Source organism: Brachyistius frenatus, unplaced genomic scaffold (assembly GCF_029030835.1).
Source record: "Brachyistius frenatus isolate BFR_SWC_R1_liver_20210118 unplaced genomic scaffold, ASM2903083v1 Contig_3, whole genome shotgun sequence".
Lineage (NCBI taxonomy): Eukaryota > Metazoa > Chordata > Actinopteri > Embiotocidae > Brachyistius > Brachyistius frenatus.
This window is the reverse complement of record NW_027210602.1, coordinates 1,756,625-1,775,939: the sequence shown is the minus strand read 5'-3', so window position 1 is coordinate 1,775,939 and position 19,315 is coordinate 1,756,625. Positions and strand designations below refer to the sequence as shown.

Genomic DNA, 19,315 nt, shown 5'->3' with positions numbered 1-19,315 from the left:
TGGCGGTTCTCGTTTGCCGTTTACTAATAAATGTATTGATATCTATCAATAAATAAGTGATGCAGAAACCAAACGTAAAAATATCCCGATTCTCAGGCAGGTTCTGGAGCGTCTTTTCTCTCTGATTTCTAAACCGGTTATGGACGTTCATACTCGATGGACATCAGATACAGTGTCTTCCTCGGGAAGTGTAAGTCACTCTGAATCTGTGCATATGTAGATATTACCTGTGTAATTAGATGACATTTAGCAAGGACAGCAAATGTTGTCAAATAATTTACCTTGAACCGTAATCCATCCATTTAAAAACGGCCGCGTGACGTTCAGGTGATCCAGGTCCAAGCCTCCAGCGGATCTACTGTTGATTAAATTGGCCTCACCTGTGCTTTAATTAAGTCAAACCGTCAGAAAAAAAGGCGCGAAAGAAGAAAAGTGCAGGTCTCAAAACGTTTTCATAAAAATCAGCTTTTCAAAATGAGGAAAAAAAAAAAAAAAGACTTTTATGAAGAAATTTGGTGTCTAACGCTGAATGTAAACATAACGTTTTATTAGTCACATGGAGGACACCTTTAAATTTGACAAAACATTTTAAATTTCCCATTAAAATATTAAATTAATAATATAAAACTGGGTATAATGTTAAGACATTATCATGTCATTTTACGTTTCTTAAAGTACAGTATTTGTCCTGTTTTATAGTGAAACTGTTTTCATGTGTTGTCATCTGTTAATAGCTTCATCCGCCTCCACCATCAGCTGCATTACAGCACATCATGGCGTCGTAAACCAAATGTGTGTCTTCATAAACCAAGAAGCGTTCAAATTCAACAGTTTGGTGCTTCATTTTATTTTGAAAGGAAAAAAATATAATATTTATAAGTGGGATATAGAAAGCAGAGAGGAATGTCATGATAGGAAACAAAGACAAAACCTTATAAAGTACATTTACATTTGTACGCTTTTAAAAAATCTTTAAAATATGAAGTTTTCAATAAATACTTCAATACATTTAGGCATGCGGATATAATTTTCATGATTTACATTTCATTACAGTAAAATTCATTAAATGACTTTTCTCCGTCTTCATTATTGCACTTACGTTGTGATGGGTTCGTCCTCGGACCGAGTCACATGCACAAGGTCGTAAAAGGTCAAACTGGTGACGAGTAAAATCTACGCTTCACAAATGTTCAACGAAGAAGTTCAAATAAAATTAAAATTAAAAAAAAGGGCAGGAAACTCGGATATCTGCCGTCGACACACACACACACACACACACACGTCAGTGAAGATGTTTCTGGATGAAGAGGAACCGCTAACAAACTAACTAAGGAACTAACACTCAGCAGCAGGCCGTTTGTAACCCGATCAACAAAACCTTTATTTGTTTTCTTAGCTGCAGTAAATATGACGCTACAGTTAGCTTAGCATAAAGACTGGAATCAGCCAGCATTTTTTTCTGATTTCTAAGTAGATATATAGATGTTTATTTTCCTGTATTTGTTTACATGTTTTTCAGGATTTTGTAAATGAGGAGGATGTAACGTGTAAATTATTCATCTTTAAAGGCAGATGTTTAATTTTTTTTTTTTCCACTGGACAGAGCGTGCTAATGGTTTCCCTCCGTTTCCAGTCTTTATGCTAAGCTAAGCTAATTGTCTGCTAGCTGTAGCTTCATATTCAACGCAACAGGAAAGTAAAAAAACAACAAAAAACGATTCCCACAATGACTTGTTCAATGCAGGAAAATGAAGGTTTCAGTTGAAAAAAAAAAAAAGATTTGATATATATATATATAAAAAAAAAAAATCACACACAACAAACTCAAACAACAACTTCAGTAAAGATGAAATGGAAAACAAACCTTTGGAAAAACAAACAAACAAGGCAGTGAAAAGAGAAACTAAAACAAAAAAACAAGCTCTACAAAATAAACATAAACATCACATATGACCAGCAGGGGGCGATGAAGCCTCAACCAATCTCTGTTTAAGGGACTTAAGTTGTGATCAGTTCATCTGCTGGTTGTTTACTTTCTGTGAATCTGTTTATTATTTATGTGAATAAAATTGTGAAAAATAACGTCATAAATCCTTCTAAAGACCAAAGTAACGTCTTCAAATCTTTAGTTTAGTTTAGCTAAATGTCCCGAAGCCTGGAGACGAAATAAAGTTTATGATGAAATAAAAACAAAGTCGTCACATCAGAGAAGTTCAGACCAGAAAACTTCATTTTAGATTTTAATATTTGTCTGCAGATCTGTTGAGCTCTGATTTAGTGACTGATTTCTACTTCCTGTCAGATCAAATTAGACTGAAGTCAGTAATCAGAGTGAATCCTGTTTAAATATTAATATGAGATCATCTTCTACACTTCAGATGGAGCTGAAATATGAAAGTTTCAGGGGTATATGTAGTTCAAATACTGATGGAGGATGATGAGTCACTGACAGATGGTTGATATTTAACAGCAGCAGCTTCCTGTTCGTTTTCCTCCGTTCACACTAAAACAGTCTGAACTGACAACATGATGACGTCAGACGGTCGGCCGTCTATCGACCAATCAGGGTGGAGGACAGACGGACGCAGCTGATGACGTCCGTAACGCAAGATCTCTCAACGTGAAACCAAAACTAACCGGATGAAACGTTGAATATGATGCATGAACTTTGGTTCAGTCTCTCAGGAGTGAAAACATCTCTTTTTTTTTTTAGGTTCTCCTTCTGAGATCAGATTTTATTCTCCAGGTTTGTTTGTATATTTATTTGAAAACTGACCCGTTGATTCCCCAAAATAAACAAACATCATCAGTTTTAGATGCTTCTCAAAGATACAAATTAAAATGAATATGAAAGCCCCTCCCCCTCTATCTACTTTAACTCCTCCTCTAAAGATCCTCCAATCATCTTCAGGTTTGAGGAGCTGAACGTGGCCATAAGAAGACAGAAACCAAACAAACCCATCACAGCCAGCTACAGTACGACTCCAAGGAGGTCAGAGGTCAGAGGTCGTATCCCCGCCGAGGGTCCCACAGCAACGATGTAAAAAAGAGCGGTCCGTCTTTACGGACACGAAAACAAACGTCGTCATATATAAAAAAAAAATCTACGGTTTCAGTTTTAACTGCTCCGAGGTGTCTGCAGGTCATGTGACCCCGGCGTGTCTGCCGACTCGGCCGTTTCCGCTCCGTAAAGATGATCCTCGTTAGTTCTCCCAGTCGGTGCAGGGAAGGCCTTCGTCCTCCGACTCGGACTCCGGCGACGCCTCCTTGATTCTCCTCAGAGCCTCGTGGATGCTGCGGGTCAGAGCGTCGGCCGAGTGAGGGAAGCTCTGAGGGAGTCGCTGCTGCTCCGGCCGGGTCCGGACCTTCCTCAGACGCACGCCCTGCCGGATCTGAGCCAGGATGTTGTCGCTGTCGTCGTCCGGGTCGGGCCCCAGGACCCGAAGCTCCGCCTTCCTCAGGTGGAAGCTGCCGCGCTTCAGGGAGGCCAGAACCTCGTCCATCGGGGAGCTCGCTGACAACACAGACAGAACAGGGAGGTCGGACCTTTAATACCAAACATGCAGTCTAGTTTAACACCTGATTCACCAACACAGACCCAACAGGCAGTGAGTGAGTGAGTGAGTGAGTGAGTTGGGATCCTTCAGTACCACAGGGGAGCAAGATCAGAAACGTTCCTCCTCACCTCTCCTCCACTGCGAGGAGTCCAGAGAGGAGGTCTTCCTCAGCTTCTTCCTCGCCGTCAGCAGCTGGCTGCTGTCGAAGAAGCGCGGGGAGAACGGAGCCAGAGGCAGCGGGGACGGATCAGACTCACACTCATGGTGCCGGACCGGACTACCTGTGGGGTTCTGCTCCTCTACAGGTGGAGGAGGCGGCGGGGGAGGAGGAGGAGGGGGAGGAGCCAGAGACAGAACCGACGGGGGAGCCGAGAGGGGAGGCAGCGACAGGAAGGGAGGAGAGGGGTGGAGGTTCTGGAGGTTCACCGTCGGTAACGACACGCCGTCACAGCCGTCGGACGGAGGAGGAGGAGCAGAGAGTTGCGGGAGGTCCGAGATGAGGTCGGTCTGAACGCTGGCCGCCTGAGTGCAGGGCTGCTGCCCGACCCGCCTCCGACTGTGGGGCTGACCCACACGCAGCCGGCTGGCCTTCAGAGTCACCTGACCCGGGTACCGCTGAGGAGACACAACACGAGAGACACTCGGTGAACTTTGTATTCACTACATGAGGACAGAGACAACTGATCTCTCAGCTGTCTGAGGTGTCTCTCACCTGTCTCTCACCTGTCTGAGGTGTCTCTCACCTGTCTGAGGGGTCTCTCACCTGTCTGAGGTGTCTCTCACCTGTCTGAGATGTCTCTCACCTGTCTGAGGTGTCTCTCACCTGTCTAAGGCTCCTCAGCCGGTCCAGAGTCTTCTGCCTCTCCTGACTCACTCTGGTGTTTCTCTTGTCCTCATCTTCTTCCTCAGCATCTCCTCCCTTCACAGGAAACAACAAAGAACATCTGAGCCGTGTGATTGGTTGATTCACATCTCACCTGGTTGGAGTATCTATCTGGAGGGTTTTTAACACATTAATTACCTGAGTAATATTTTTTTTTTCTTCCCATTACAACATGTTCATCGTTATTTATAACAGAAGATGTTCAGCTGCATTCGATACCGTTAATAATAATTCATAATTAGACATGTTCATCATTATTTATAACATAAGGGGTGAATACCGTTAATATAAACCACAACCTAATAAAACATGTTAATGTGCGTTAATAATATTTGATAAAACATGTTTCTGTGCTGATGAGTCTCACCTGCAGAGAGCAGATGTCATCATGGCCGCCGAGTCGCTGCTGCATCTTCTGGTTGTGGTTGACGATACAGATTTCCTGTTCAGGAGCAAGAAGAGATTAAATAATGAATTAAAGAGAAGATCAACCAGCTGACTGCATCGTTCTTCCTCCTCCTGAGACTCACCTTCTGGTTTCTGAGACTCACCTTCTGGTTTCTGAGACTCACCTTCTTGTTTCTGAGGTAGACCTTCTTGGCAGTGATTCTCCCCCGTCGGGCCTCCAGCTGTCGGCTCCTCTGCTGCAGGACGCTCAGCTCTTCCTCTCTGAGGGGCGACGGAGGAGTCAGAGGGTCCTCGACGCCCTTCATGGCATCAGGACTCTCAAAGGCATCGTAGTACACCACCTCATCCTGTCGCTCTGCAGCATCGGAGGAGCAGATACACAATCGGATCTTTTAAATCTTCATATTTACTCAGAAAAAAAGAGAATTATCTTTTCAATTTGGTTTGACAGTTTGAAAATCTCATTTGGTAACTCCAGCAGACACGCCGTAATAGAGACCGTTTTTTCTTTGTTTTTTTTTAAATCATATTGTTGGTATTTAAGAGTTATACTTTCTGGCACAGACGTCATTAACACACTGAACTATACCGAGCAGCTGCTCACCCGTCATCTGCCTGCGTAGACTCTGAAGCTGTGCAGTCAGCAGCAGCTCCTCACAGCGCAGCACCTCGGCCTGAATGTCGTAGAGCTGCAGCTGTAGCTGGTAGTAGAGCGCCTCCAGCTGGTCCAGACGCAGCAGGGCGTCCTCACCGTCCTGCAGGCTCTGCATCTGGAACCACAGAGACGAGAGAGATGAACAGAGAGAAGAGCGACAGCAGCTGGACGGTTTATTGAAGAACCACCGGACTGCGGAAGAAACTGAACCCGAGGCTGCGTTCAAGTTCTCCGAGTGTTCGACCACAACAAGCAGGAAACCGAAGATGTGTTCAAGTTCTCCGAGTGTGTCTCTGTGGTTCATCGGGGTGTCCCGTCTCACCTCCTCCTTAAGGCCGTGTTTCCTCCTCTCCAGGCAGATCTCTTTGGCCCTCATCAGCTGCAGCGTTTCCTTGGAGACGGCGTACTGCAGACGCTCCATCCGTTCAACCGCTGCCGCCCACGCCGACTTCCCAAACTTCCTCTGGTCAGCTCGCATGCGCTCGTACAGACCTACAGCACAGAGGGTGTGTGTGCGTGTGTGTGTGTGTGTGTGTGTGTGTGTGTGTGTGTGTGTGTGTGTGTGTGAGAGGACAAAGGTTACGAGACGGTGAATGTTTGTCTTCACTGATCTCTGCTGCAGTTTGTAGTGAAAGCAAACATTCAGTACAAAAGTTCAAAGGTCACAGAGTGCGTTTACCTTTCTGAGCCCGAGTGGTGGTTTCAAAGAACTTGACGGTGAGGTCCTGGATGGAGAGCACGGCAGCGTGAGCCTTCTTCTGCCACTCGTCATCCTCCCTCCTCAGACCCTCCACCCGTCGAGGACCCAGCCGCTCCGTCTCCAGACAGATCTGACGAGTCACAGCAGCTCGTTAAAACGGGTTCACCGTTATGTGTTCACGTCAGGTCACGGAATTCAGGCAGACGGAGGTTTTCAAAAGGACACAGAGTTTTTAACCCCGTCTTTATTTACAATTTGAAAATCTGCTGACTCAGCGGTCACACGTCCCGTCTGCAACCACCCCCTGATGTAGCACAACTTTCGCTGGATACTGAAGATTCTCAGGAGAGTTGTGAGTTAGAAGGAGATTTCTGAGCAGGTCTCTGGAGTCAGAGATGATTTCATCACAGTGAGTCCAACAGTAGTTGTGTCATGTCTTAGGTCAGACTTCATGAAGACTCTGAGGAGCGTGTTCAGTGCAGACTGTTGTAATCTGTCCCGTTCACTTCGTGCAGTGTGTTTCCCTCGGTTTGAAACCCTCTAGTCCAGACCGTCCACACGGTGCAGTACCAGTGAGTGACAGCAGGGGGCGGCACCAGTGAGGCTGTTCAGGCATGTGTGTGCATGTTGATGTTCAGAGTGACACTAACCCAGTGTCCTACTGGGACAATCAACAAAAGGACACATCAGAGGACTGTGAACGAACTCAGGGCGGAGTTTAAACCACGTCCAGGTTGTTGTTCTCCGCCTCGTGTCGGGTCATGTGACCAACAGTGAGAACCAGTGAGAACGGGGGAACACGGTGCCACGTGGAGTCTCAGAAACACAACCCCCTCCAGGAGGAGAGCACCGGGAACAAAATGTACACGCACTGTAAATTGCACTCTCTGTGAGGGCCTCATATGCACACACACATATATATACATATATAAACATAAATTTTGTAAGTATAAGTTTATATACACACACACACACATACATATATATGTATATATATGTATGTGTGTGTGTGAATGCAGAACAGATGTATGTAGGAGATTCACACTAAGTTATCAAAGACCCTGATTCATGTTCAGCAGCAGACTCTGTGTGTGTGTGTGTGTGTGTGTGTGTGTGTGTGTGTGTGTGTGTGTGTGTGTGTGTGTGTGTGTGTGTGTGTGTGTGTGTGTGTGTGTGTGCACGTGAGGCACAAGAACAGGGTGGTGGGGGGGATTACATCAGTGAGGAAAAAAAAATCTATTCAGGAAGGAAAGGAGGAATTTATTTAAGTAGAAGTTTAACTTGAGTCTGTTTTAGTCGTGATCTCATAGTTTAGGTATCCTGGAGGAGAAATCAGTGTCTGAAGGAGGTGAAGGAAGTGAAGGATGTGATCAGATCTTCTACACGTTTCCTTCATCAGATCTTCTTCACGTTTCCTTCATCAGATCTTCTTCACGTTTCCTTCATCAGATCTTCAACCTGACAGTCACACTGACTCCTGATGTTTCATCCACAGATCAAACCAACCAAACATCTCTGCTTCCTGACCGTCAGTCCGTTAAACTGTTTTTATGCAAAGCAGAAACCAGCTGGAAAAATGTATCTTCTGCTTTTTAAATGAAGCAGCTGAATCTTTATGAATTGTAACAAGGTAGATATTACAGTTTATAAGATTTATGTTCTTCTTAAAACTGTTCATTACAACATAAAGTAGTTAATACTTTTCAATGTTGCACTTAAATAAAAGGCTGTAAAATTCTGAAACTTTATAGATGTTCAAACTGCACACGTGTCCGTCTCAAACATCTACAGGTTAGGAGGAGAAGAATAAAGAAAATACAACGAAGAAGAAGGAGGAGGAGGAGAATAGACAGAATACAATGAAGATGAGGAGGAATAGAAGAGACAAAAGAAGAAGAAAATGTGTAAATGAATAAATAAATGAATCTAATAATCGATGTGGTCATGGATTAATGATTTATACGATGTATGTGTGGAAACGTACTTTCTGAGAATCACGATATATAATAATTAAAAAGCTGTTGTTCCATATGAATGTCCTGGTAATAAATTAATCAAATACAAAATCGACATCCAGGTCGATCAATCCCTTCGATCACAGAATCACTTGATTTACATAAATTCAGTTCTTTATAACTTGTTTTAAAAAGCTTTATGAATTAAAAAAAATTATTATTTTGTGTGAAAATTTTAAGTTTGTTGGCAGGTGAACACAGCAGGTGTATCACCATAACGACAGTTGCCACGTGAGGATGTGAGACAGTAACTGGAGCTCACTGCACTATAAAACAGACGGGTAACAGTGAAACCACATCTTTAATTCATGGGTGACCTTTGACCTGCCAGGCAACGGGACACCCGACAGGGCCATCCCACAATGCACCATTCACCAGAACACCCGACGTCCATTTTCATTGGATCATTGAGGAGATCATTCATTCATGTTTCTGCTCATCACTCAGGATTCACTTAAAACTGATTGTGGGGAGGGGGCGGAGTTACACAGAGGACTTCTGCACAACATTCACTGTCGAGACGCAGTGATTGGTCGACTGGCTAATCAGCTGATTGTTACTTTTTTTGTCAATTTCAATAATTAAAGTCATTTTTATGGAAAATAAGTGAAACATTTCCACATTTCATCTATTTGAGGATTTGTTTAAATCTATTTTCTCACTTTTTTAAACCAAATAATTCATCAGTTAAATTAAGAATAATCGACAGACCATTTGATCATTTAAATAATCAGAACTTGTGACCCTAAATCACTGTAAAACTCAGTCTGTTAATCACTGTAAATACCTTTAAACACAAGCATAAAACCCGACATCATTTATTTTCCCTCCACCGTTGGAACCTTAAATCCAACAGTCTTGAAGCTCTGCGGTGGTTTTACAACAACCTCACTCAACACATCTATTCACAGATGAGGTCAGAATAAACTGTAACTCTGGAGGGACGTGACAAGTGGCTGCTCGTCTTCTTCACCTCCCGTTTACACCCAGCCGGATGCAAACTGGATGTAAATTAAAGTGTCTCCGACTCCCTCTCTTCTTTTTCTCCACCAATAAGAGGAACTTATCAGTCTGAGAGAAACCTGCTCCCTCTGCCTGCATCAAGCACTCGTTTGCATACAGCTTTGTTTTCAGCCGTTGGATCGCCCGGAGGGCAGCAGGTGGTAGAGATGGGAAAACCGGAAAACTGTGACGTCATACAGAGTTCAGATTCTCAGAAATATCCATAAAGCATGTCAGAGAAAAGACAGGAAACGTCTGAGGGCACAAGTTCCTCTCTAAAAACACACACACACACACACACACACACACACACACACACACACACACACACACACACACACACACACACACACACACACACTAAGGAAACCTTTAAAACAAACATCGATCCATAGTTTTAATGACGGTAGGTAAACCAGCCTACAGGTGCAGTACCGCCACCTGCTGGACTGGAGTGTGGAGCACTAATAAATGCTGATTAGAGTTGTTCAGCATTGGAAGCCCCCCCCCCCATTCAGGGAGTTTTTGGGGCGGTAAATAAATCTCAGAACTTAATTTAGATTCTGGTTCCTGCAGAGGAAACACAGAAGAACCAAGTTCCTAAAATGTTCCTCATCACCAGGACAATTTCCTGTGGTTGGAAACAGTTAATTGTGTCTTTTCCTGTCAGTATAAAACTGTAAAGTTTACTGATAATTTTGTATACCTGCTGCTAAAACATCTAGTACATACTGTGTGGTTTAGTGAGCACCTCCGCTTTGGGGCACAGCTTTAGACTCTGTGCTCCCAAAACACTAGACACTACAACTCCCACAATGCAACTCTCTGCGCAGACGCTCTCGGCCTCCTGAAATCCTGCTGTGTTTAAATGCCTCATCTACAGTTTTTCACTAAAAGGATCCAGATGTCTGGAAGACTTGTAGTTTTACTACAGTTTCTAAAACATGTATTCATCTACAGCATCAGTAAAACTGTTAATCTGAGAAGATCAGCGGGCAACGCAGCTTAAAAGATTAGTAAATCTGTTTTAAACTATTTCCTCAGGGAAAACGCCAAACATTCAAATTCACTGTTAGTACTTCTCTAATGGCAATATTTTCTGGTTTTTAGTCTTCTCTCTGTAAAATGAAGATTTTTTTTTTTAGTTTTTTGGACCATTTGATTTCTGTCAGCTTGGTCTTTTGCAAATTACCAGAATAATCAGGGTTCAGCTGCACAAATCCTTTTTATTTTATTATTGGGATCAATTCTTTGTCAGTTTTGGTCTTTTCTGGAGGTTTGTTGACATTAAGAAAAATATGAAATACCACAACACTTCTCCTTTAAGAAAAAGTGCTCCATATAGTTTGGTGAGTCAGTGAAATTTTCTTAATTTAGATCAACGGCACCACACACACTCACACTTTCTCACACACACACACACACACACACACACACACACACACACACACACACACACACACACACACACACACACACACACACACACACACACACACACACACAGTGGCTGGTGTTGGTCAGTGGTAAACGTGTGAGGATACAGATCGGAGAAAAGAGAGTACTCACACCAGAGGCTGAAACACTGAGACACTCTATGAGAGAGGAGGAAGGACGGAGACAGACGGGGACAGCATGTGTGTTAAAGGTCACATATTATAAACAGTGATTAAAGCAGGTCAGGGTGCTATATGAACACTGGTAAACTGTCCACTGAATAACACACACAGCCTGAATTCAGACACTGTGACTGTAAATTTGTGATGTCACAAACTCGCACTCGTTTCATACGTCTCAGCACGATCCTGCTGTCCAACCTTCTGTGTGGAAGAAAACACTGAGAGGACTATCCACAGTGAACCAGGACGTGACAGGACTAAAGAAAAACAGTGATTGGCTAAGCCGAGTCAGCCAATCAAATGTGTCTTTACAGACCCAGACACAAAACAGCCTGTTCTCTGAAGAGCTACAGAGATGCTGAGAAGAGATGTAAAACTATGGTGAGGTAGTTTGGAAGTTAAATCTATAAAAATATCTTCTGAGATATATTTGTCTGCAAATGAAACACCAGAGAAATGTAAACGCGGCTGTAGAGTCCAGTCTCAAACTCCTGTTCTTCCCTACGGGTCAATAAACCCGGTATTTTCTTTACTTTCTGCTGCTGACAGGTTCTTCCTGTCTCACCTGCTTCAGTGTCCAATGGACACACCTGGATGTAAAGGATTTGTCATATACCACTGCGCGTCATTTAATTTGTCAGAATTGTGAGAGTGGAATATGAACGTAGATCCTTCAAAAATTCCTGCAACAGGACAAGAAAATAAAACAAATGTTGATGGTATGAACACACGGTCCGTCCTTCAGGGCGACTGAAGGAAAGTTACTGCAAACATGGTTTACAGACTGTAATCTCAGAGGAGAGAACTGAAGTTGTGAGGAAAAGTCTGAGGAACCCTCCAAGTAAACCGTTAGCTGTAGAAACACCTACGATAATGGAGATCAGGGAATTAAACAGACTAGTGCAGCAGTGAAGACATCAGCTGACGACCTTCATCAGGTCAGTAGAAATATTGATGAACGTGGACGACTTAAGTCTCTTTAAATCAAAATTTTGTTGCTGGATTTGTTCTTGTTTTCTTTATTCAAACATTTCTGTATTACGATATGAAGCGGTAAGGAGGACTGCGACCTATTGACTGAAGCAGGCCTGTGTTCACACTGACCTCAAACAGAGCGGATCAGTGTGAGGATTTACTCCCCTTTTCAAGCCTCTAATGAAGAAAAGTAACAAAGATGGATGAGAAGGAGGGAAACAGAGGAGTGTGCTGAGGCTGCAGAATTACTGAGTGATTTAGAGGCTGCTGTAATAATACTTATGCTGGTTGATAAGCTGCTCTGGGCAGGGGGAGAGGAGAGGGAGGGGGTGGGGGCAGCCTCTCCGGCTTATCCTCTGCCCTCCACAGCCCCAGGATGGAGAGTTAAAGCAGAGCACAGACCACCACCACCACCACCACCACCATCACCAACCATCATGGCTACACAGCCTGAACAACTGGTGCTAATGTCACTACAGAGGGCTGAGGAGGCACCAACCGAACCTCTGAACCAGAGCTGTCGGCGCAGCGAGGCGCACCATCACAGGTCACAGTGTGTTCTCAGGACAGACTCGTTAGCCGGATGCAGCGCCGCGCAGCTAAACCTACTTAAATCAAGCCCTAAAACAGATGGCATTTGTATCTGTGTGCTCGTGTGTATTACCTTAATCTGCTGCCGCCGCAGCATCGCTAGCTCCCTCATGTCCCTGAAGGGCTGCAGCAGGTAGTGGTAGAGCTGCGTGGTCGCCTCCAGCAGCTCCCCGTACGCCTCGTCCTCCTCGGGGTACACCTGCAGCAGCTCCACCATGCTGTCCATGGCTCGGTGCTTGTCCAACACCTGGGACAGACGAAAACATGTGTCTGGAGACCGGTGCAGTCGGACATAAACAACACGCAACATACTCCACTTCAGCATTAAAAGACGAGGCTGTCTAATGTTTTATTAACGTTTAAATTCATTAAAGTACTAAAACAAAGTCTCAACGGCTGTTTTAATACTTCCTGACTTCCCTCGCCACCGGCTCTCTTCTACTTTATTCTACTGATCACTTAAATCTGAAGGCTGGACTTCTATCCATCAGCAGTATGGTTGCCATGACGGCGACTGTTTAGCCTGAAACCTGTCCAGTGTTTCATACTTCATGTGTTTTTCATAGTGAGCTGCTGTTTTCTGAATGACTTCATGGCAGTGAGTCATCATTCAGTTTGTATTCCACCTGTTTTTGCTGCTGTAAAAAGTCTTAATGTGTGCTGTGACCAAATGAATATAATGATTCAGAGTTAATTTCATTATTTGTAGAAAAAGAGCAGGTTTCTAATTTGGACTGATTCACGATTACAGTTAGTCTGAAACAAAACCTCTTTCAAAGCTTCAGGAAGGAAACAAAGAGTTTCTGTGTGCTCAGGTGTGTGTGTGTGTGTGTGTGTGTGTGTGTGTGTGTGTGTGTGTGTGTGTGTGTGTGTGTGTGTGTGTGTGTGTGCGCGCGTGCGCGCGCGCGCGGGTGAGGGTGTGATCAGGAATGATACCATAAAGTCCACGGTTAGCGTGTCGTACAAGGAGAATAAATTGGAGCCAACTGTTTGTGATTGGTACCACATGTCTGACGAGCCACAGACGGCTCATTGTAGCTCACATGAACACAGTTTAAAGAAAATGCAATTCATCTGCTGTTCAGTTCAGATAATATTGAAATGAAGCAGCAGTAGAATAAGGCGTTCCTCTCCGTGTTGCTCACGGAGCCTCAGATATGAACAGATTCTACCTCAGATAATATTGAAATGTAGCAGCAGCGGATCCTCGTGAATAAAGTGCTCCTCTCTGTGTCCAGCGCCTCAGATATGAACAGAGACTCTTATATGAACTCTCTTCCAAAGCGCTCCAGCGCTGGGGACCGGGGGTAGACACTACACGATTCAGCTCCAACACTGCTCCTACTGTTTACCTTGTCCCCGTGTCTCCATGGTAACCACTGACCAACCGTGCACCCACTGCAGTCGAGCCTCTGCGCTGAACGATCCCCCGGCCTGCACGGCCACGAACGAGGCAACTTCGATTCAAACAAGGAGAATTTATCTAGCATGAATCTCTTCATAATTTTATTTTGCTACTTCCTTTTTTGTGCCACATTGTGGTTCCCAGCTGCAGTTGTATTTACATAGTTAAATGTACGAGTTGGTGACAGTCTGACAAGCAGGAGAGCTGCTGTGTCTGCAGTTTAAAGGAAGGAGGATTACGCGTCTTAACTGGAGCGCAAACAATTAGCTGGTTAATTAATATGTCAATTAACAGAGACTATATAAGGAGCTATTTTGATAACTGATACGATTTTTTTTCAGTCATTTTTCCAGAAAACATTCTTAAGTGTGACGATCTCTCTAAACTATATGTTCTCACGTTTTAGACTGTTTGATTTCCGGTGATCTACGTTGTATAATTTTCTTAAGTTTTATAAGCTGAACGATTACTCGGTCAATGAAAGAAATAATCAGTATATGTACCATTAATTACTTGTGATGCATAGTTGTTTGATTCACTGTTTTTGACTTTAAGGTGATATTTCCTACAGTGGTGTAGAGCGTCTGCAGGCTCCCTGCAGAACATACATACAAAGGTGGTTATTTAAAGTATCCTCATCAACTTTCAGTGATACTGATGTGATCACTGAGGTTTTTTTGTTTGTTTTGTTTTGTTTTTATTATAAAACTCTAATCATAATTCTGTTTACAGGTGAGGTAAGTCTGTCTGATACTGTGTAGGTCCCTCGTTCACCTAAAACATCTCTGTCATCATCGGGCTCTGAACTCACGACCTCTGAAGGAGTCCTGAGTTACCGGGTCCATGAAGTTCTGTAGGCTGAGAGTTGGAGCCTCCAAAGAAAGGAAATCAATACTAAGAAAGTAAGAATAAAAACAAACAATTTTCAGATGCCAAATTTAGCTGCTGAGTCGCTCCAGTGTGAGACGGCGACATAATGACAGGACGTTGCTGGTGATGCGAGCTGTAGCTGCTGCAGGCCTGTCATCACCACCGACTGCTGTCCTAAATCTGCTCCGTCCTGCTCAAGTAAGTTTCCTTCTGCCTTTTAATTGAGAGCAGGAAGAACACGGCTCGACTGAACACGGCTGTGATCCACTCCATTTAAAACTGACCGTAAAATCTGACTCTGAACCAACAGAGCTCACTAAAACCCTTCAGAACAACGAGGGTTTGACCTCTTCAGGGTTCATTTCATTCACAGTCTGGAAACTTGACTGGAACATCAACAGAGAGCGATTAGAGCAAATGTTTTCATAACTTATCAATAGTTTAAACTTCCAAGTTAAAGAAAAGACTAAATGTACTAAAGCTGGAGTTTGTCAGGGAGGATCTTCATTAAATGACAGAAAACTGAATATGTGGGATGTTGGACTGCAGGCTTTTATTGAGTAAATCATTATTTGAGAAAATAATCAGTGGATTAATAGGAAGTAAAAATAATGAATTGTTGGTTTTAATGCGATTTTGCAGACTTTATCTTCCAGGTTCATTTCATTTCTTTAAATTTGATATCAAACACTGTGGACTCACGTTTCAACCTGCTGTTTAACTTTATCCATCCGGCATTCAAATTCTAGTTAATGAGTCAGCCCTCTTCATATTCATGACATGATCATCACCAGAGAACAACAAAGAGCCATTAGATGTAAGTATGAGCTCCAGACGTGTCAGGTTTACTGTAGACAAGCTGCTGGTCTGATTTTATCTAACGGGAGGCCGCAGGTAACGAAAGAGTCACTGGTCAATGATTGACAGGTCCACGCTCCACAATCATGGAGGTTTTAACCACCAGTCAGTCCCTCTCTCTATATCTGGTCCAGTTATCTGTCAGAAGAGGTCTGTTTCAGTTGTGATAAGAGAACCGCAGTGATTCTCAATCTGCAGCAGCTCAGCATCAACCAGACAGGCTGCTACTCATCCACGAAACGTCAGAAAGTACACCAAAATGATCATTGTAATTTCACACAGCCCCGAGTAACGGAGCAAGGCAGGTCGTTTGTTTGATTTGTAGCTCAAAACCCCAAAATATTCAGTTAACTTTTATGACACGAAAGAATCACAGCTTTACGACTGAAAAGAGGCAAAACACTAATTTAGGTCGTTTTTGTTCTAAAAATAATCATCTGCTCCCAAAATGGTTGCATTTTACATCGTTGCAGCTCTACATTACATTACTATCATATCATACCATAACTCTCCGGTCAAAAAGAAGGTAACCTCTCATTTTACTTTAACAGAAGTGAATCAATTTGTCCTTTTTCTTCCCGTCAACATGCTGTTAAATCTAAACTACACTCTTTAAAGTGATGTGACCAGCTCAGACTGTTTATTGTTCTGATACTGTCAAGGTTCATGAAGAACGGACTGTAGTTTATCAGTGATTATGAGGTTGAGGTTTTCAGGGTTGACATGGATTATTATATGTGGTGTGATGCGTTTCTAATTCTGTGTTCTTTCATAAATGTCTAAACTGCATGTCATCAGATGAGCACTGTACAGGGAACTACAGGTCAAACTGTGGGAAATGAGAACAGATATTGTTCAGTATTCTCTGGCATCTTAGAAACCAATAAACAATCAATAAGTTAATAATAGATGTTGAACTGATTGGCACACGAAGCTCAAACAACTGGCCCAACCTGTTATAGGGAACCAACTGGATTGTAAACACCAGACCTCATCTGTTTGTGATGACTGGTGTCATGTAAATAAAACCTGGTGCATCAGATTGATCACAGTCACCTCCACAGAAATGAACCGGGAGACCTCAGTCACACAAACAGGTGAGATGTCATGTCATCGAGTCATTTCCTCCTGGTTGGGCCAAATTTGAGCTGCTGACATCCATTGGGAGGAACAAAACACAGAGGAGAAAGACTTCGTCTCCAGTCAAATACACAGAGTCTGTAACTGTGACCAGGATTTGATCTCCTCTTCAGAGTTCTGATTGGATCTAGTCTTAACAACCAGGTAGCATTTAGCACCAACATACATCTACTGTAACAACCAGGTAGCATTTAGCACCAACACGACACCCGATTTAAAGTGTCATAGCTCTGCGCATGCTCAGTGAGGTGCTCAGCTGTCTGAAACAGCCTCCCAGCTGTGGTGACACATCGCTCCTGAGACTCCTCCTCTGTTTGTTCTTCGTGTTTCTGTGTAACTCCCTCAGACCGTTCAACCAACTGCAGCTGATGTCTGGCCGACACCGGATCATGTTACCGGCCTGAGAGCTGCAGCAACAGATGGTGGATCACCAGGGGGGTGGACAAAGGAAGAGGAGGAAGAGGAGGAGGAGGACCAGCAGACATGAAGCACACTACCAGCACCAGTCTGCAGCTCTCATTAAGACAGCCCTCCCATGTAATATAAGGCTGGTTTTAAAGAGTGAATAAGTGCATAACTTCAAGTACTAAAAGCTTCAGTTAATAAACATCATCTCTTCAATGCATATGATAATAAAAGTAGTTTTCTGACCTCCTGCATGCGCCTCCTGGCCCTCTCCAGAGCCTCCTCGTAGCCCTTCTGCCTCAGCTCACTCAAGCTCTCGTAGTACTCCTCCGTGTCGTCGCTCTCGGAGAACAGCACCTGGGAGAGGATCCGCCAGCCGCAGGTGTCGAGGGCGTGACCCAGGTACACCTGCAGCTGGTAGCACATGGCGTCCGTCTCCCGCTGTGACATCCCGCCAGCCCCGAAGAGCACCGTCCACACGCCGGTCTGCTCCTCCGGCAGGGCCGGTAGGCACGGCTCCAGGTCCGAGTTGACGGCGCACAGCTGGAGGTGAGCTGCCCTCAGGTCCTGGAAGGAGAACAGCCCGGCCCAGCTGAAGTCCTCCCGGCTGGTGGTCTCGCTGTCCCCGGGGTCTTCATCCGGAGACAGCGGGACGTCCGCGGGCTCCAGGACCTCCATATCTGTTGCTTTGGGAGACACGAGGTCCCAGGAGCCCAGTGTGTGGCTGACACACTCCCCGGTCCTCGAACCGGGTTTTAAAGCCTTCTTGTCCCCGACACCAGCGTTTGTGGTGGCTGGTCCTTTGGGAACAGAGAGCGGTCGGACTCGTCCCTCGTCTCTCTTCGTCTTTACCGGACTTTTGGGGGGTTTCTCAGCACCGGAGCCACCGGGGACCGGAAGCTCCGCGGCGGGGCTGCTCCAGTCCATCTCCAGGAAGGTGCTCCGTCTCTGGACGGTTCTGTTGTGGCAGGTTATGGCGAACTTTCCCTCGACGTCGTTCCAGGCCACGATGAAAACAAATTTATGCTTTTCTTTCTCGTCGAAGACTTTGGGCCGGACGGAGACCCATCCGGACTCCCAGTTGTCCTCCATGGAGAAGGACATCTCATCCAGTAAACACGACACGTAGATCAACGTTAGCGAGAAAGGGGGGAAAAAAAAAGAAAAAAGCTTAAAAAAATAAATAAATAAAAAGAAGCTAAAAGCTATTGAAAGCTAAGAGCCGCTAACGACCGGCTGAAATCAGTCAGATTTGGCGCAGCAGCAGCGAACAAACCGAGCCGCTGAACCTGAGGTGGAACAAAGGCTTCGTGAACCCGCTGCCAGCCGAGGACGCAGCTCACGGTCGGATGTGAGGTCCGGGGTCCCGGGCATGAAGACGTTCAGGCGGCCACAGGCGCTCGGACACCGCGGCGGGACCGAGGGCGAAAACTCAGCTTCGTTCTGGGGCACATAACGTCGGTTGCCATGACACCTGGCCGCTCTCACCTGCCCGCTGCTCGCGCTCACCGCGGGGCTCTTTGTCCGTCCTCAGACAATGCGTTCGCGCGACGCGGCTCGGCTCTCGGTGTCACGTGTGCGCTTGTGTTTACAAGCACAAGGTGCGTGCGTGTTTGTCAAATCCGGGGAGGGATTTAACTGGTGCACCCCCTCCTCCGCGTGCTGCATTCAGGTTCCGCGATGAAAATAGTCAATATGAAAGTCATAAAATGCCACCGTAAGTCAAATAACTGAAACTTCTTTGATTTAATTTTAATAAACATGTATTTTAAACTAATAAACGTATTACACCAAACACGTGAAATTATAGAAAGTCGTGTAAAATGTACAAGAACTGCAAACCTCAGTTAAGCTGTAAAACTTAATTTTGATGCTTCAGCATCTTCGTTGCCCTTGTTTATTTATGTTATGGTTTTCATATCACATAGATAAGTCACAGGGCTTCTGTAGCGTTGACCAAAATAACTTTAAATATATTTAATACCAGCCAATTCTTTTTTTAATATATTACAGAAAACCAGCAAGGATGATAAGGCCTTGAATTTATTGACATTAATATCTCTGTTTTGTCTGTACAGGAGCTTCAAATCTCGTTTTATTCTACTTATATTCTACTTTATTTGTTTGTATATAATTTAACTGTCAACTGTTTTATAATTTTATTGAAGTACAAACAGCTGTTTTTCTGTAGGATTATTAAACTTCTGGTATCTATACAGCAGCTTTGGAACC

General features: G+C 44.3%; 1 protein-coding gene across 1 annotated transcript; it reads right to left on the bottom strand.

The window, feature by feature from the left end:
• Nucleotides 1-1,831: 1,831 nt before the first annotated feature.
• On the bottom strand, nucleotides 1,832-18,688 carry jmy (junction mediating and regulatory protein, p53 cofactor). Its single transcript, XM_069702120.1, has 10 exons — nucleotides 17,330-18,688; nucleotides 12,479-12,652; nucleotides 6,183-6,333; nucleotides 5,826-5,995; nucleotides 5,453-5,618; nucleotides 5,013-5,203; nucleotides 4,808-4,882; nucleotides 4,381-4,476; nucleotides 3,686-4,172; nucleotides 1,832-3,514 (listed from the first exon to the last, which is right to left on the bottom strand). Exons 1-10 carry the CDS (start codon nucleotides 18,185-18,187, stop codon nucleotides 3,204-3,206), a joined length of 2,679 nt encoding a protein of 892 aa, XP_069558221.1. The 5' UTR covers nucleotides 18,188-18,688; the 3' UTR covers nucleotides 1,832-3,203.
• Nucleotides 18,689-19,315: the final 627 nt, after the last annotated feature.